At 36.7% G+C, this 19,296-nt stretch overlaps 2 protein-coding genes across 2 annotated transcripts; both read left to right on the top strand.

The window, feature by feature from the left end:
- Positions 1–3,431: 3,431 nt before the first annotated feature.
- LOC143551008 (2-alkenal reductase (NADP(+)-dependent)-like) lies at positions 3,432–5,421 on the top strand. The gene is made up of 4 exons (XM_077041548.1): positions 3,432–3,695; positions 4,014–4,191; positions 4,495–4,744; positions 5,030–5,421. Exons 1-4 carry the CDS (start codon positions 3,471–3,473, stop codon positions 5,406–5,408), a joined length of 1,032 nt encoding a protein of 343 aa, XP_076897663.1. The 5' UTR covers positions 3,432–3,470; the 3' UTR covers positions 5,409–5,421.
- Positions 5,422–7,201: 1,780 nt separating this feature from the next.
- Positions 7,202–14,935, top strand: LOC143551034 (putative UDP-N-acetylglucosamine--peptide N-acetylglucosaminyltransferase SEC). The gene is made up of 28 exons (XM_077041565.1): positions 7,202–7,731; positions 7,815–7,960; positions 8,038–8,136; positions 8,225–8,275; positions 8,790–8,906; positions 9,000–9,056; positions 9,440–9,559; positions 9,652–9,714; positions 9,799–9,877; positions 9,960–10,069; positions 10,142–10,195; positions 10,275–10,342; positions 10,453–10,555; positions 10,638–10,840; positions 10,923–11,019; positions 11,116–11,187; positions 11,913–11,989; positions 12,078–12,194; positions 12,280–12,364; positions 12,436–12,603; positions 12,678–12,788; positions 12,874–12,960; positions 13,042–13,169; positions 13,247–13,329; positions 13,435–13,540; positions 14,287–14,433; positions 14,533–14,653; positions 14,733–14,935. Exons 1-28 carry the CDS (start codon positions 7,566–7,568, stop codon positions 14,844–14,846), a joined length of 2,949 nt encoding a protein of 982 aa, XP_076897680.1. The 5' UTR covers positions 7,202–7,565; the 3' UTR covers positions 14,847–14,935.
- The last annotated feature ends 4,361 nt before the right edge of the window (positions 14,936–19,296 follow it).

The raw sequence follows: 19,296 nt of genomic DNA, 5'->3' as shown, positions 1-19,296 counted from the left end.
GAAGTTAAACGAGCCTAAGATCGAGCCAACAAGCTATGACTTGAGTCAACCTCTTGTCAGGTTGCTTCAAATCAAAATTTTTTAGCTAGTTTTATTCGAGTTTTTATCGAGCGGGCTACGAGCCACGGGCTTTTTGAGCAACCCTGCAGGTGGGGTGGTCGGTCAATGAGGTTTTCCCTAAGAGTTTCCTTCATTTGGTGGTGGGCAAGGTCGGCCCATGGGGTGGGCAGAGAGGGAACGGTCCAAGGTCCAACATCTTTTGGGCCCATAATTATTATTACGCATTTATTAAATAATATATAAACAAACCAATCCATGTTAAACAATGTAAATTGATGCAACTGGTAAGACGCATTTCCTTCAAATAGGTTGTTCGGGTTCAATTATTGCATCTGATAGTTTTTATTTTATTTTATTTGTTGCTTAACAGGAAGCGTTTCATCTAAAAGTTTTTTTCCTTTTTAATTTTATTTGTTGTTCAACAATCAACATGAAGAACATGCCACTAAAATTGGGGTCGATATTCTTCTTGCTTGCTAGTTTACTTAAAAGAGACTCACGAATTGTTTTAAGTTTACAAATTTAACCATTGTTACAATAATTTTGTTAATTGTTATCATAATTATCGTTGTAATATTGAATTTTTATATACAAGTTATTGTTTTTTTTTTAATTTTCAGGGTCCAATTTTTCATTTGTCTATAGCCCTCGAATTTTTAAGAATTCTCGAGGACGGCTCTGTTGGCGGAGGTTCAAATTTATCTAGAGGAAAAAGTTTGCCAAAAATAACCTTCAAGGGATCTCAAGCGTTTGTAGTTAAAAAAAAAAACTTTTGTTCATTAACAATTTTAATAACATTTATCACTAACATTTGTTGCACCGCACGTGTTTTGATTGGTAACTTAGGTGAAAGATAATCACACAATTAGAAACCTCAATGACGATAGGTGATTGACGTAAAATTGTTTATAATTTGTATCTGAAAAATTAAAAGATGGTTGAGTGAAAGTGGTGGCCAGTGATTAGTATTTCCATGTAAGGAAAAGCATTTGGTACTAATTAGTCGTACCATACCAAATACATACCGATTGAATATCATCGCTACCGGTATTAGTATTTAATTGTATGGTTTTCGACTTCAGTACATGTCGGTTTCGATACTTTTTGGTGGTTTCTGACTACCATTTTTAAACATGTACCCTACAGCCACAATCGATATTGTATATGATTTGTGTTTTTCCTAATTTTTTATTTCAGTATTTTTGGTATCGTTACCGTACCATGTAACACCCTACACAAAAGTACATATGTGCATACGAGTGTGTATACGAGTCTTGTTGCAAGTAGTCAAACTCGGTCAAATCCACGAATGGTGAAGCTTTGTTTATATGACAAAAAAGTACGGAAACTTTGTATTTGAAGTCTCATGCTGATTCGAAGCTTTCATCATTGTATTTGTTCAAGACTAGAGCATCTTTTTTGGTAATACCTTAATTTAGACTTCTTTATGCTTTAGTTTTGCTTTGATTAAAGTTTTATACCATAAGATCAACTTATTCATGTGTGTTAGGTAGTGTAGACTAGGAAAATTTTCAGTTGTCAATAAGTGGTATATAAACAAGTGTAGGTAACTTTTCTTGTCCAAATTCGATGTTAAAACTCAAACACGACACTTTACCAAAAATAGTCACACGAAACCGTGTATGTCAAATTTGACACCGAATTACAAAGGCTTTTAGAGTCGAATGGCCTTACAAAACGCTCTGATAAGTTAGAAATAAACTTGTTTTGATAAGTTACAAATAAGCTTAGACTTCATATTTTAAGCTCAAATCAACAAAATTGATTTATTCCCTACGGGTGTGTTGCCCGCAAGTGGCTCGTATCGTCCTTAAAGTTTGAACATGTATGATTTGATAAATGAGTTTATAGAGTCTAAAGTTCAAGCTTGAATTTTATCTCTGTTAGGATCTAGAAACCTTAACCACCCAAAACTTGATTATAGGTCCAAGAATCCTTGGGCAACCCTTAAAAACAAGACAGGAAACTTGGTTGAAACTCTCCAGACTTGATTAGGTGAATACGCGTTAACTATTTTAAATACTAAGATACATACATGTTTAAACGCTTTATGAACCCAATACTCTTGATGTATATATTCGATTTAAATAGTCGAGAAACTTTTGGTTGTAGGCATATGAAAAAAGGTTTAGGGAACTGGTGTGTACACTTAGTGAAAACATGGGCGAAAAACTTACTAGCCAGTTGAATGCTTATGTTCAAGATATATGTTTGTCTCGTTGTTTCATTAAACTGTGTTTGTTAATTGTATTCACCAACCTTTCGCTGACATATTCTTTTAAGCATGTCTCTCACGTGACCGTTAGATTTGTTGTGAACTCAAAGCTTAAGGTAAATATAAGTCAAGATGTTCAAGCATGAAATTTCAAGACACAAAAGCCTTATTGTTTTGAATCCATATTTAGATTTTGATGATATTAAGACATGTATCTTCTGGTTGTGTTGATTTTAAACATAAAATCCGTACGTGGTTGACTAAGTTATGATATTAGTCATTCACTCATTTGTATTAAAGTTGTCAATCTAAAATCCGTACGTGGTTGACTAAGTTATGATATTAGTCATTCACTCATTTGTATTAAAGTTGTCAATCTTTTTTCGCAACCATAAGAAATTGATATCAACAGATTTCGCATCTCCAGACGTCCCACCACCGAAGGACGGGGTGTGACATACTTAACTGATATTGACCGAACAACATCGACCAACACCGATATTCATTTTGTGGTTTCCAGTATCGGTATGCGTCGGTTTCGCTATTGATATCAACAGGTTTCCATTGTTTCATCAGTATTTTAGCATTTTATTATTTTTTTTTCGTTCAAAATTTTTTTATTTACATATGTTTACGTAGGACACCAAAAATAGTGCTGCTTGTGTGGCCACAACTAGTTACTGAATGATGAAACAATTGCTACCAAATTAATTTCAAATGTAAATGGTATTTACTCCGATATGGTACGTGAATATTGGAGAAGATTAAAGCTAGGTATTTAATTAAATATTAATTAGTTTTAATCAACGCAAAGTAGCTTTGACTTATGACGCCTAAGGTTAGTATGTTTGGTGAATGTGCCTTTCAAAAAAAAAGTACAAAAATATATGTATGTTAGATGAATGTGCTTTCAAACAAAATATATATTAGATGAATGTACCTTTCAAAAAATTAAAATAGAAATACATGTTACAGGAATGAAGACTAATGAAGACGGGTTGTTGCACCTACAAAAGTTGATTATAAAATAATCCTTATTATAAAGTAATCATGTTTTAAGAAATGATTTAACATGTTACCGGCAAACTTTGGGTTTACATAACATTGCTATGTGCTCATTGTAGATACGTACATTACATTTGCCATTCATCTTCAACAACATTTTCGCACGCAAATGGAAGAAGTGAAGAACAAGCAGATTGTATTGAACAGTTACGTTAATGGCTTCCCGAAGGAATCCGACATGCTCCTCAATGCTTCCGCCACCATCAACCTCAAGCTTCCAGAAGGTTCGAATGCAGTTCTCGTGAAGAACCTTTATCTCTCTTGCGATCCTTACTTGCGAATTCAGATGACCAAAGCTCAAGACAGTTACTTTCCACCCTTTGCTCTTGGTTCGGTCGGTAACTTCATCTTCATCATGCATTTGCATCGTATATTTTCCTTTCGTAGTTCTTTTCTAGTTATTCGGCATCTCTATAATTTCAAGTTTTTAACAACTTCAAAATGTTGTATATATTTTTTTAATATTATATAGTATATTAACATATTCAATTTCAATGCGGGTATACATGTATGGATAACAATCCCATCCCAATCTCACGAAAATTTTTATAATTAAGCATATAACTGAATACACGCCCCAAATATTTCCGGTTTTTCTCTTGGGTTCGGGTTTTTCTGCTTGCGTTTTGATGTAATTTGTATCATCTTGCAGCCTATAGTGGGACTTGGAGTAGCTAAAGTTATTGATTTCGGGCATTCAAACTTCAAGAAAGGTGACATTGTTTCGGGATTGACTGGATGGGAGGAATATAGCATTATCACGTCGACTGACTTTTTACGCAAGATTGAAGATATTGATGTGCCTCTTTCTTATTATACAGGAATTCTTGGTATGTTATCATGTTCAATTTGATTTTGGTTGTACTATACCCTTATGAATTAGACTATGTACAACCAAATAAACTTCATGTACAACCATAAGTTGTTTCTCTCTCATTGATCATTTCATATTAAACCTTTCTTATCAAGGAAATCTTCAATAATTTCTTCATCATATGAATTTCTTTACATATGAGCCACCAAAAAATCTAGTTTCGGAGAATCCTGACTCGTTTTTCATTCAGGTATCGGATGATTGTATTATAGTGTTTAATTTATTTTCCGATTTTATTTTCCTTTCGGGGTGTTATTAGGGATTGCTGGTATCACTGCTTATGTTGGCTTCTATGAGATTTGTGCTCCCAAGAAAGGCGAGTATGTCTTTGTTTCAGCAGCTGCGGGTGCAGTTGGTCAGCTCGTTGGGCAGTTTGCAAAGTTGTCGGGATGTTATGTCGTTGGGAGTGCGGGTACAAAAGAAAAGGTCGATTTGTTGAAGAATAAATATGGATTTGATGAAGCTTTTAATTACAAAGAAGAGCAAGATCTAAAAGCAACACTAAAGAGGTTAGCATGAGAATCCATAACTATATGTGGCAAAATAGTCGGGTCAAATTATTAATATTTGGTCAATTTATTTATTTGATATTTTGGAAAAAAAAAGTATCAGTTTTAAAGTATTATCTAGTTTTTTGTTTGGAAAGTGTTATTCCTTAAACTTATGTTTATATCGGCTAATTTGAAGAAACTTATTTGATATGGTTTTTTAGCTTACTTATGTAATGATATAAGTATAATGGGCCACTTTTAATCCGTTTGACCTACCAACATTCTTTTGTATAATAATGTCAGGTACTTTCCAAATGGCATTGATATTTACTTTGAGAACGTTGGGGGAAAGATATTGGAGGCGGTACTCTCAAATATGAGATTGAAAGGTCGGATTTCAGTTTGCGGGATGATTTCACAATACAATCTAGAGCAAGAGGAGGGAGTACGCAACATGTTTTTGCTGGTCACGAAAAGTCTACGCGTGCAAAGTTTCCTAGTGGGTGATTACTATCACATGTATCCAAAGTATATGGAAATGATCATGCCTTTGATCAAACAAGGAAATATATGTTACACTGAAGACATTGTAGAAGGGCTTGAGAGTGCACCAGCGGCTTTCATTGGAATGTTTTATGGCAAAAATGTTGGGAAGCAAGTGGTTGTTGTGGCTCACGAATGAGTTGGCTTTGGCTATAGTCATATCTATATGATATATGATTGGTGTTGTGCTGTTGTTTTTAATAATTAACAAGCATGATGTGTTGAATATTCATTGAACTTACACATTGAGTATGTTTTCAAATTCAAGCTAGTTTGGTTTATTTATTATCTATTAAATTTTTTGTTATATACATGCAACTATTTTTATAATGATTTATAACATACTGTATTATTTAGTTAATTTCATAATAATTATATATAATAATACTTAGTATGTAATTGTATATTTAATATATTAATTTAAATTTTTTTGTACTTGTGCAAATATTATTCTTGTTTAGGCTCGTAAACTTTATCAAGTTTAGTATATAAAACTTGGGAACATTTATTTATATGAACAATCTTACAATACAATAACATGAATAAGTAATTACATAAAGGACACAAACTATCTATTTAGGTTTAATATTACATATAGAAAAAAATTCAATAATACTACGATAATTGTGATAATGATAAACAAAACAAAACTATTATAGCAAAATAATGTATTTTAAACAGTTAAACGAATTGTGACTTTCCTAACATTGTTTGATTGCTCGATGGGCCTAGCATGATTCGAGGGTTTGGTGCAGTATCTATTTATCAAAAATGGAGAGAGAGAGTAATGGCATAAGAGGCGAATGCCTTTATACATGGAAGTACATAGGAGATTCCGCGACGTTTACTATGGGGAAATGGTTTGAGGTAAATCTTGGGTTTCAGTTATATTAAAGATAAATATCACACAAGTTCCTTTTAGGTCAACTAAAATTACAAATTATATCTTTTAATTTGATTTAAATTTTAAATAGTCTTAAGTAAAACATTTAGGTATTGATCATTACTAATAAAATTGAGTGTACACGTAACATGCTATGTTGTTGTGTTAGTCAACTGATTTTACAATTTTTGGTGTTGATATTATAATTTTTTTTATCTACGTACGGTAGGTTGAGTCTTACCGAGAGATGTTACCAAATTCATTGTATTATTAAGCAAGTAAGTATATAATTTATAATATCCTTAAGTAAATGAGTAATTTTTTTTATTCGACTCATTAGTCTTGACTTGTTTTGACCTTGTGTTATTTTCTCGTCCCAGTCATAACTTTATGAACACAACTACTTACTGTTCATGAGACACAATATTAGCATATTAAGAGATGAATTTGGATTCAGGACGATTCCAGGTCGAACACACCATTTGGGGCAAGAAATACCCAGATCGTTGGACTGAAAACGACAAGGGAGAAGCCCGCAGGCACATCCTCAACAGACCTACCCGAATACGTCACATGTATAAAAAGCACACATGAGGACAATCAATCGTGATAGTACCTAATAACTGTACATGGAAAGATAACCCAACCGTGAGATTCCGACTGTACAAACGGTACACACAGAGACCACCGTATCAAACACAAACAACTATGCAAATAGGAGACAACTAACCTGCACAACGGGTCCTGCCAAATCTACATCCACGTTCTCCACTACGCTAGTCATACATCTGACAACGACGTCTTGTCAAATTACATTCCATATATTCGACTATAAATATGAGACATCTCCAAAAGATTTAGATATTCTTCACTTTCATAATTACTCATCTAGACTCTTATTTGTTGGAGGCGTCGGGCGGCCCACATCCAAACTCTCCAAGATGGCCCGTGAGCGTTCCCGAGGCTTCACGGGCGTTTTAAATAGGAAAATCGTCCAATTACGAACGATCTTGTATGGAAATACTTATGGAATACAGTGGAATTATCCCGACTGAACAATCAAGATTGTTTACCAAACTCCACCGTAATCACAACCTTGACTTCCACCAGTTGAATAAACTACGTGTCACGTAACGACTGAATAACACACACCATCCATATGTCATTCCACCAAATCATCTAATCAATCAAACTTAATTTCATTCATCTTCATTCAATCACGCCTGTGACTCATAACCAAACCCTAACAATAAACACGCTCTCAAATTCATCATCTTCTTCTCTCTAATTATCAATCACCTCGCCGATAATTCTATGAGCCGTTATTTCCACCACCGTTCCGTCAAATTCCGCCGTTAATTAACGGAATCTCAACAACCGCCACACGACGGTTACCGTAATAATTCATCAGTTATGCTGTCGTTACAGACCGATCCACGTCAGCAGCATCAGTTGCAGGCTGCTGCTAGGGTTTCGTATAACAACGAGCGTGATTCTTCGTATTTACTGTCAACGGAGATCGTTCCGGCTTCGGAGAGTGGTAATTATAAGCTCTCACATGGATTGGACTCACGTGAAGGTTTGAATTCTGTTTTTGATATTTGTTGACTTGTTTCTACGTGATTTGAGCTTAATTAGGGTTTTGGTGGTGGTTTATCATAGGTACTGAAGAGATGCTGATGTCTGTGGCTCATCAGAGTTATAAGTCTGGGGATTTTAGACAGGCGTTGGATCATAGTAAGGCGGTTTATGATCGGAATCCTTTGAGATTGGATAATTTGCTTCTGCTAGGTGCTATTTATTATCAGGTTAGGTTATTGTTTGCTGCATAGTTTATTATTATTAGTTTCTGCATTTAGGGATTGACATAACTCGGTTTTTTCAGCTGCATGAGTTTGATTTATGCATTGCGAAAAACGAAGAAGCTTTGCGGATTGATCGGAAGTTTGCTGAGTGCTATGGGAATATGGCTAATGCGTGGAAGGTGATTTATATTATTAGGTTTTATGATGTGTTCATTGTTTATGTGGTTTGAGCGTGGTCAAACTTAGCGAGGTGTTTTGGTTTTACAGGAAAAGGGGAATATTGATGTTGCTATCCGTTACTATTTGGTTGCTATTGAGGTATGTTATGTTATAACTGTATTTGAATTTGTAAGTTTTACATGGGATTTAATGGCTACCAATATTACTTGCATTTCAAATGAATCCAGAAGGAACCTCTAATAATATACATGGGGAGAAGTAAATCATGAAAGTTTTACGTTATTTTAGTTATAATATGTGCCCTTAAAGAGGAATTTTAATAAATGATTCATAATGATATTTTAATCACTACCAAACGCTTACAAAATCAGAAGAATGAAGCATTTAAAGGAAAATGCGAAAAACAAGCACTTTGTATACAAAATCTTCGTGCATCAACCCATAATAGTTTTACATACTATGTATTGCTACTTGAAGTACAACGCACCGGTTATGAATCAGTGAACGGTGGCATGTATGGATATGATGATGTGTCATCATGCTCTTTAATTCATAACATTTGTTAAAACCACATTTCATTTTGTTTCTATGTGTTTTTTTTAACCTGTTTTGTTGCTTCAACTCACATCAATTATGATTGATGCATATGCAGCTTCGTCCAAATTTTGCGGATGCATGGTCGAACCTGGGAAGTGCATACATGAGGAAAGGAAGACTTACTGAAGCTGCTCAATGCTGTCGGCAGGCTCTTTCATTAAACCCTCATTTGGTAGATTTTTGGCCTTCGCTTTTCTATGTATGTATAAACACACAATTACTCGAAAGGGTATGTGAGGTTTCGTCTATTATTATGCTTCTGTAGGTTGATGCTCACAGCAACCTTGGGAACTTAATGAAAGCTCAAGGATTGGTGCAAGAAGTAAGAAATATTTAATTTCATTCCATTGGCTATTATATCACAAGTCATAACTTGGAGGAGTTAAAACACTTACTTGAAACCGTTCATGTCATCCATTTTCAGTCACCTATATTTATTCACCGACTCACAACCTGACAACATTCCACCATTTTTATTCATACCCTAGAAATGTTACATCATCATGTAGTGTCAACTGTTGTTTAGACTTTAGAGCTTCTAGAGAACTGAGCATTTTGTTCATAGCTGAGTTATAGGTTGTTGTGTTTGTCTATTCACAGCATCTTTGTGTGTAGAAATAAAGACCAATTGGGATTTTGTTATCATCATTATGGTGCGTTCCTTTGTTGCTCCGTGCAATATACCTAGAAGTATTTTTTGAACAGGCATTCAATTGCTATGTGGAGGCACTGCGTATACAACCAACTTTTGCCATTGCCTGGTCTAATCTTGCTGGCCTTTTCATGGAGTCTGGCGATCTTAGTAGGGCACTTCAGTATTACAAGGTTTGCACTTCTTTGTTTACCTACACATTTTATCATATGTAACTTTTTATAGTAATATTTGAATCTACTTTTAATGTTGTTGACCCTTTCAGGAGGCGGTCAAACTGAAACCAACATTTGCTGACGCCTATTTGAATTTGGGGAATGTATACAAGGTGAAGTTTCTGTGGTTTCCATTATAACATTTCCAGTTCTGAATTCTGATGAAGCTAAATTAACTGTCACATTGCACTTCACAGGCTTTGGGAATGGCTGCTGAAGCTATTGTCTGTTATCAACGAGCGCTTCAGTCCAAACCAGATTATGCTATGGCTTTTGGTGAGCACCGGTCTTCTATTTTGTCTCTACTTTCTATATTCACTAAATATTTATCTTTATTTGTATTTTCATGCTATTTCAGGGAATCTAGCAAGCATATATTATGAGCAAGGCAACTTGGACATAGCAATTAGCCACTACAGACAGGCAATCACTTGTGATACTGGATTTTTGGAGGCTTATAACAATCTGGTTAGTTTGTTTTCTTCTCCAACTTTTACTCATATTTATCTAAGAATGCAACATTTTTTTTTTGTTAAATAGGGTAATGCACTTAAGGATGCTGGCAAAGTTGAAGAAGCCATTCATTGCTATCGTGTAGGTTATGCTTTTCATTGGCTTCAAGTATCATACTTCTTTTTTCTTACACTGATTTGATTTTTTTTTTAAATTTCAGCAATGCCTCTCTCTGCAACCTAGCCATCCTCAGGCACTCACTAACCTTGGGAATATATACATGGAATGGTACATTGTGACTATTCATATCTGTTAGTTATATCATAGATGTGATTCTTAAGTAGAAATTTTATGAAAGTGGCGATAAGGGTTCACAAGAGTAATTATTTGGTATTCAGGAACATGATGAGTGCAGCTGCTCAATGTTACAAGGCAACTTTGTCTGTAACCACAGGGTTGTCTGCTCCCTTCAACAATCTTGCAATAATATACAAGCAGCAGGTAGTTTTAGATTATTGTCTGTTAATATGTGCATATAAAGTGTTACCTGAAACCTGATATGGCATATGGAATTGAGCAACAGGGTAATCATGCTGATGCCATATCTTGCTACAATGAAGTTCTCCGGATTGACCCGTTGGCAGCTGATGGTCTTGTTAACCGTGGAAACACTTACAAAGAGATAGGGAGAGTGAATGAAGCAATTCAAGATTATTCACATGCTATTGCTATCTGTCCAAACATGGCAGAAGCTCATGTGAATCTGGCTTCAGCTTACAAAGACAGGTATTTAGAATGTTGAGACATATATCAGCTAGGTTATGTTAATGTATGATCACATTTTAACCTGTGATTGTGGAAATTCTAGTGGGCTTGTGGAAGCAGCTATTAAAAGCTACAGGCAAGCATTGGCTATACGCCCTGATTTCCCTGAGGCCACTTGTAATCTGTTGCACACATTACAGGTACGGGCTTAAATTTTCCAATATTTTTTGACTCATGTCTCTACCGATGTATCTCATTCTATTCCATTTTCTGAATTTTCTGTTACATTTCCCTAGTGTGTGTGTGACTGGGATGACAGAAAGAGAATGTTTATTGAAGTAGACAGTATTCTTCGAAGGCAGATCAAGGTATGTTACAAAATTTTCTTGAAGTTATCATGTATACATAGTCTTGTAAACGAATCGGACGAACACTAACAGAGTATGTACGTGTTCATTCACTTTAACTGAAAAAATGATACATGAAGAATTAAACAAACATGGTTTTCTTGTTTATGTTCGCTCAGAAAATGTGCGTGTTCGTTTGTTAATCATATAAACAAACGGTTCACAAACGTAAACAAACACAAACAAAACATACTTGAACATAAAATATCGAACATAACCGAGCAAATATCAAGTAAAAGTAAATGTGCACATCAATATGTTGGGCCTAAATATTTACTAAAACTAGACTAAATTGTGAGAGGTGTTATTTTAATTTCATGAAATTATTAAAAATTTACTAAAACTAGAGTAAACTGTGAGAGGTGATATTTTTAATTTCATAAAACTAAACTAAGCTGTAATGGGCGTAAACAATTTAAATGAGTATATAAACGAACGAACTTGAACATACATAAACTAACGAACGTTAATGAATGTAAATGAATGTAAACGAACGCTCATGAACATTAGTGATTAATAAACGAGACATGTGCTTATGTCAGTTCTGTTAAATGAACGAAAAAAGTTTATGTTTCTTCGTTATTAAATAAATGAATTTTCTGCCAAACGGTTCACTGCACATTTATTCAGAAAGTTCACTGTTCTTTGCATGTTGGTGAATAAAAGTGATTGTTATTTTCTTTCAGACATCAGTTATTCCAAGTGTGCAACCTTTCCATGCAATCGCATACCCGCTTGATCCACTTCTTGCACTTGAAATCAGGTACATACTTGGTTTATATGGGCTAATATGTGTAACATTTCTGGTTCGAATTTATTGTTTTGATCATCATTTTATTTTTCCTTTGTAGCCGGAAGTATGCAGCACACTGTTCTGTTATAGCAAGTCGGTTTTCTCTTCCTGCTTTCAACCATCCTCCGCCTTTAAAAATAAAGAGTACAGGGGGTAACAAGCGCCTTAGAATCGGGTAAATGTATTGACATGAATAAATATCTTGTTATGCTAAGAACATGTTTGTTAACTAGAGCATTAATACATCAATTTTGTTGTAGATATGTGAGCAGCGATTTTGGAAACCACCCTCTGTCTCATCTAATGGGCTCAGTATTTGGCATGCACGACAGACAAAACATGGAGGTTTTTGTTGATTTCGATGTTATATTGATTAATGTTCTGGTTTGCCAGATGTTACAAACTATAGTATTTAGGTCTTTTGCTATGCTTTGAGTCCAAATGATGGTAGCGAATGGCGGATCCGTATCCAATCCGAAGCAGAGCACTTTATTGATGTGTCAGCAATGACGTCTGATATGATTGCTCGCCTAATAAATGAAGATCAGATACAGATCCTTATCAACCTTAATGGTTATACCAAGGTTTGCATACCATATTTAAAAAGATATTATTATGGACAATGTAAAAACCATGGTGTTCATATTTGTTGCTACAGGGGGCTAGAAATGAAATTTTTGCCATGCAACCTGCACCTATCCAGGTGTCATACATGGGATTTCCCGGGACAACTGGGGCCAACTATATACAGTATCTGGTCACTGATGAGGTCAGCAAGTTTCTCTTTTAGTACCATGTAATATGCATAGATCATCTTTTTGTTAATACTAAGATGTTGCAACATCTATTGACAGTTTGTCTCGCCACTCAAGTATGCCCATATTTACTCAGAGAAACTTGTGCATGTTCCTCATTGCTACTTTGTGAATGACTACAAGCAGGTAATTTGAATTTTACATTGACACATTGATTACTGCGAGACACTTGTCACCACTAATTTTGTGAACTTAAAAACTTTTTAGAAAAATCTTGATGTACTCGATCCAAACTGTCGGCCGAAGCGGTCTGCATACGGGTTGCCAGAAGATAAGTTCATATTTGGTTGTTTCAATCAGCTTTACAAGATGGACCCTGAAATCTTTACAACATGGTAACTTGTGTACCTTTTGTTTTTATTATTTAAGGAAGTTTGTTTTTCAAGCAACTTATAGAATATGTTTGTTTTAGGTGCAATATTCTGAAGCGTGTTCCAAATAGTGCACTTTGGCTGCTCAGATTCCCAGCTGCTGGCGAGATGAGACTTCGTGCTTGTATGTGTTATCTCGTACAATTCATTTCCTTCTATGAGGCTTCTAAATGGGTTTGGGTTTAAACCAGTAACATTCTTCTAACCTGTATCATGTTTGTCCATGTAGATGCTGCTGCACAAGGTGTTAAGCCAGACCAGATTATTTTCACAGATGTTGCTACGAAAAATGAACACATCAGACGCTGTGCTCTTGCCGATCTCTGTCTTGACACGTAAAGTCCTTCGCGCCTTTATATATATATAATCTTTCCTTTCCACACACACACACACACACCCCACACGACACACTTATGAACCACCAATATATGACACGTTTGTGTGGTCTCCAACTTCATTCTTGACAAGAATGCATATAGTTTTTTATATTTAAGATTTATCTTAGATTTATTCTAAAACGATAGAACAGTACAGGTGCATATAGATTGTATAAATATACATAGATTGTATGGAAATGTGAATTTCTATGTCTAAATATACATGTGCATATAGATTGTATGGGGCATGATATACCTAAAAAAAATATTTTGAAGGAGATAAATCAAAGAGTGGAAAAAGGAAATATACCATTTTTTTCAGTTTTACCACTTTTATTGAAGCGTTATGTATGCATGTTTATCTGGTTTTCACGGTTCTAAACATATATATGGAAGCGTTATGTATGTGTGTTCATTTTGGAGGAGACATTCAATGTAGAATAGTTGCAAAGTTATTAGACCAGCTTTAGAACTAGTTGTAATTTGTAAAGGACTTTGGAGCACATATAAGTTTTTATATGATTCCCGTCTTAATACAAGTGTTTATACGATTCTCACCTTACATGGTTCTCGTACGATTCTCACCTTACATGGTTCTCGTAGTCGTTTGCTTGCTAAAAGAAAATTTTTCTATTTTTTTTTGAGTGAACATTTTGTTATATACAACAGTTGGTGAGTTTATCTGTGTGTTTGTGGTGAAACAGGCCACTATGCAATGCACATACAACAGGAACAGATGTTCTCTGGGCTGGCCTGCCAATGGTGACTCTTCCCCTGGAGAAAATGGCTACTAGAGTTGCTGGTTCACTATGTCTGGCTACTGGACTTGGGGAGGAGATGATTGTCAACAGGTCAGCATTTCATCTATGTTATTAACTTATTATCATTACTGTCATTATTAAATTCTTTTTCAAATTTGATTAATTTTGACTTTGACTGTTGACATGAAGCATGCAAGAGTATGAAGACAGGGCGGTAAACTTAGCTTTAAATCCAGCCAAACTTCAAGATCTTACAAACAGACTCAAGAAGACTCGACTCACCTGCCCTCTATTTGATACATCACGATGGGTAAGTAAACTTAAGTTTCTCCATGGTCAACTCTTTGACATCTCATGGTCGTACTTAAATTTTGGTGATGAATGTACAGGTTAGAAATCTAGAACGAGCTTACCGTAAGATGTGGAATCTGTACTGTGGTGGTCAACAAGCACAGCACTTTAAAGTCAAAGAAAACAACTCCGAATACCCATATGATCATTAATGTATTTACTATTGAGACGTTGAAGTATTATGCCTGGTATGATAATTTTATATTATTATGGATCATTGATGTATGTTGGTTTTGTTTTCAAATATGTGATATGTTTATGTGCATGTTTGTTAAGCATTGTACTCCTTTCACATATCACATTCCCAAGGAACAAAATGAACGGATCCAAATGAATTATCCGACCGATGATCGAATTAAGGATGATACTGAGCTGATACTAAACAAAAAACCAAGGGGATTGTTAAATCATTGTTTATTGTTGAATCGTTGATTAATCCCCGCTTAAATCAGTTAATCCCGATTAAATGGGAGCTCCTTCCCTATCAGGCGACTAAGGATTACTACAGCCGACTAGCGATTACTACAGCACTACTACAGCCGACTAGCGATTACTACAGCACTGGAATTACTGCACCCGATTACTACAAAACTGGAATTACTGCACCCGACTAGCGATTACTACAACACGGTACATAACCGGCAAAACAGACCCGACTTCAAGTCATGCTAAATATATGTAGTAACAATTTATTTAGTGGTCAAAATTTTCTCAGAGACCCTACTTTACTTTCAGGTTCAGTAACATTATTTTCGGGGCATTTTACAGTCCCAAACATCTCAACACCTAATTACTACAACCGACTTAACCAAAAGTCAGATTATGATTATAGGCCAAAACCGACTCATGCACACTCCTACTGAACGCGCAGTGGCACACCATTCGTCGGTGTGAATTTCAGCAACTGTTTGGAGTGAAGCCACGGCTTCACTTCCACAACCGCCTGAAACACCTTCGGATCATCGCTATTACCCGAAATCGTTTCGACTTTCAAGTAATACTTCATCCCAGCCACCACTTGCTTCTCGGCCTCCACGACCCGAGAAAACTTCAAATCACCGTCAACATTACTCCTCGCCTCGCTCCGTCTCTGGCGATTATACTCCTCCACTGAATACCGCCCCATCGCTTGAATCTCCTTGTTCGTTTCGACATCGGGTATCTTCGTCCTCCCGCCTAACCTTCCGTTGAAATCGATACTAGAATCACAATTGAGAATATTGTAACCATTGAGAGGCTTGCCATAGTGATTGATATGTGAAGTGTTTTTCACTTTTTTGTGAAGTGAAGTGCATGGCTATATATATATGTACACATGTATAGATGAAGAATTAGGTGATGGACACGTGGCTTGTAATGAAGAAGTGGCAAGGTATATGGCTACCACGTTTTGAAGGCATTTTGGAGAACTCGACAAACAATGTCAGTAGGTTTTGTCAATTGTCATAGGAGTTTTATTGGGTTTATTTGTTCGATGGTTTATGTATATCCAATCGAATAGATCAAGCATGGGTGGTAATTACTGTCACTGCATGAAGAAACACTAATTGACCCCGGGCAGATTACGGATAATCTGGGGATTAAATAGATGTTTCTCACGAGGGGTTAGACCCGGCAAAGATGGTTCTTCTGATAACCTGCAAAACAGACACCGTGAGCTCGTCACTGAGAAGGGGGTACCTCCTTGTGACCACCCTCCGGCGTGAGAATCAGACTAGATTGCTCTTGAATATAAGTGTATATTAAGAGATTGCTAGAGCAGATATCAGGTATAAGATACAAGATATAAGATAAGATGAGATGATCATACCATTTGGGGTATTTATAGCCGAAGGTAGGCTTCCAAGAAGGTGTAGCCGGCTGAATAGTATTCCTGTTCTACCAACTGTGGCCTACGCACGTGCCATGCTGGTAGTTAGTGGGTAGGCAGCGGCTGACAGTGACCAGGCCTGCTGTGTACTATTCCTTTTCCACCAACTGCAGGCTATGCACGTGGTATGACAGGAGTTGGTGAGTAGGCAGCGGCTAATAGTGACATACAGTACAAGAGCATGCTGCTCGCCATACTGTTGTCAATGAGCTGTCGTATTTCTGGTCAGATCTTTTGCCCATACCTCGTCAGGTACAGTACAAAAGATCTTCCAGTATCGTACGGACTGGCTCATTTGGGCGGGAGTATTCCCCCTCCCGCCTTTGTGCGGGATTGTTCCCGGCTTTGCTCATTCCTTCAGGTGACTACTGAATTAATTTGAGAGCTAAGTGCCTTGTGCGTGTAGCCTTGCTGCGCGAGTGGCCTTCCCTGATGGCTTGTATCCGCAGCTGCGGGAACAGGCGGAGTACTTCGCCATTGGGAGGCATTTCCTGCGGGAACAGCTTGCGTACTGCGCGTAAGGACATCACGTCTCTGAGCATGGTGGGTCCTGCGGATCCAGTTGGTTTCTGCGCAGACGTCTCTCTTCAAGGTGAGTCCTGCGGGTCCAACTGGGCTCTGCTGGGACCTACCTTTTCACTACATAAGAATAAACACGTGTTGGATCGGTTAGACTCATTTATTTTTCCCAATAGTGTTTGGAATTACGGAATTATTCTTTTATTTTTTAAGATGGGATGTCGATCATCTATATTGAATTTAATGTTGCAGGCTGCACTCATCAAGAACATTATTAATGAGGAACCGTATAACTGTCAAAAACCCTACTGCGCCCAGTTTTGAATGTACCTTAAAGATTCCAAAATTTAACCATTACCCATTCAATTAGATTAGATAGTCAATTGCATTTATTTTTCTGTTAAAATGGTTAAAGGTGATAGAATGCATGGTTGTCTTTATCACAATCCGCATTCTTGGAACACTATAAAATGTTGGATGGTCTTCTAACCGCCAACCAACTAATTTCTTGAACAAAAGAATTTAAAAGCAACTTGGAATTTTCTTTTTAGGTTGATTTTGAGAAAGCATACAATACCGTATACATAATAAATTGGGATCTTATTTATCACGATATGAAACATATGGTTTTTCTGAAAATTCGGCCGACAGAATGTTTAAAATCCGTTTGTCCCATTTGTACTAACCTTGATCCATTCTTTAACACCAGATTTTTCTAGTGTTTCAAGTATTTATTGGATAAATGCTAAAAATCACAAAGTTTGAATTATTGTAAGGCTATTTTGTGCGATAGCTAGCAAGAGCTGGGCATCGTATCATGTCACTGTCACGTAAGATAACCAGCTATTTGTTAATTTAATCGTTTTAGGTTTTAACTAGGGGTATAAATATATTAAAAGAAAAGAAAAAACAAAAAATAATAATAATGATATGGTTGTTAGATTATTCACATGCTCATATAGTAGAAAAAATAAAGATAAAAATAAATATAAAATCGGTTAATATATACACCCCTTATACCAAAGATCCCTAAATATTTTATTATATAAGGAAGGAAAATGGAATTGTTTAAATTCTCTTGGTTTCCAAAACCATCCATGGCTTCAAACTTGAATAACACGTTTTAAAACCATCAATTCTTGTCGAAATATACGCACGATCATATAATTTTCTTACAAAAACACCTACGTACCATCCAGAAGCTTCTAATACCAAAAGACAACCTAACTTGGAGAAAAAGAATAACAGTTTATTTATAGTAACAAATAAAGCATGCAATACAACCAAACTTATTACCCCAACAATCAACCCTCATTCTATTTGAAGAGGTAGGTCCCAGCAGAGACCAGTTGGTCCCGCAAGACTCACCTTGAATAGGGACGTCTGCGCAAAAGCCTTCTGCTCCCACAGGACCCACCATGCTCATAGAATCTTACGCGCAGTACGCAAGCTGTACACGCATGGAAAGCCTCCCAATGGTGAAGTACCCCGCCTGTTCCCGCAGTTGCGGATACAAGCCATCAGGGAAGGCTACCCGCAGACAGCAGGGCTACACGCACAAGGCAATAGCTACTTCAGTAGTCACATGAAGGAATGAGCAAGGCGGGAACAATCCCGCCAAAATGAGCCAGTCCGTATGATTCTGAAAGATCTTTTGTACTATACCTACCAAGGTATGGATAGGACAGACGATCTGACCAGAACAACCCATGAGCCAATCACAGGGTGACAGCTCACCGACAACAGTACGAGGAGGAGCACCCTCTAGTACTGTTTGTCACTATTAGCCGCTGCCTACTCACCAACTCTTACTGAGGGGCGTGCGTAGCCTACAGTTGGTAGAATAGTGTTACTGTTGGCCGTAACCTATTCACCAACCAGCATGGCCTGCGTATAATCCACAGTAGGTGGGACGTGCATAACCTACAGTTGGTGGAATAGTGCAGCCGACTTTGTTACTGTTGGCCGTAACTTATCCACCAACTGTAGGTTATGCACGTCCCACCAACTGAAGAGGTAGGTCCCAGCAGAGACCAGTTGGTCCCGCAAGACTCACCTTGAATAGGGACGTCTGCGCAAAAGCCTTCTGCTCCCGCAGGACCCACCATGCTCATAGAATCTTACGCGCAGTACGCAAGCTGTACACGCATGGAAAGCCTCCCAATGGCCCTGTACCTCGCCCAGGCAAAAACCCTTATGCGTGATTTTAGTGA

This window comes from Bidens hawaiensis, unplaced genomic scaffold (genome assembly GCF_021521415.1).
Source record: "Bidens hawaiensis isolate Kalapana, Puna unplaced genomic scaffold, B.hawaiensis_p1.1 tig00016232_1, whole genome shotgun sequence".
In the NCBI taxonomy this organism is placed as follows: Eukaryota; Viridiplantae; Streptophyta; class Magnoliopsida; order Asterales; family Asteraceae; genus Bidens; species Bidens hawaiensis.
This window is presented reverse-complemented; position numbering and strand designations above follow the sequence as displayed.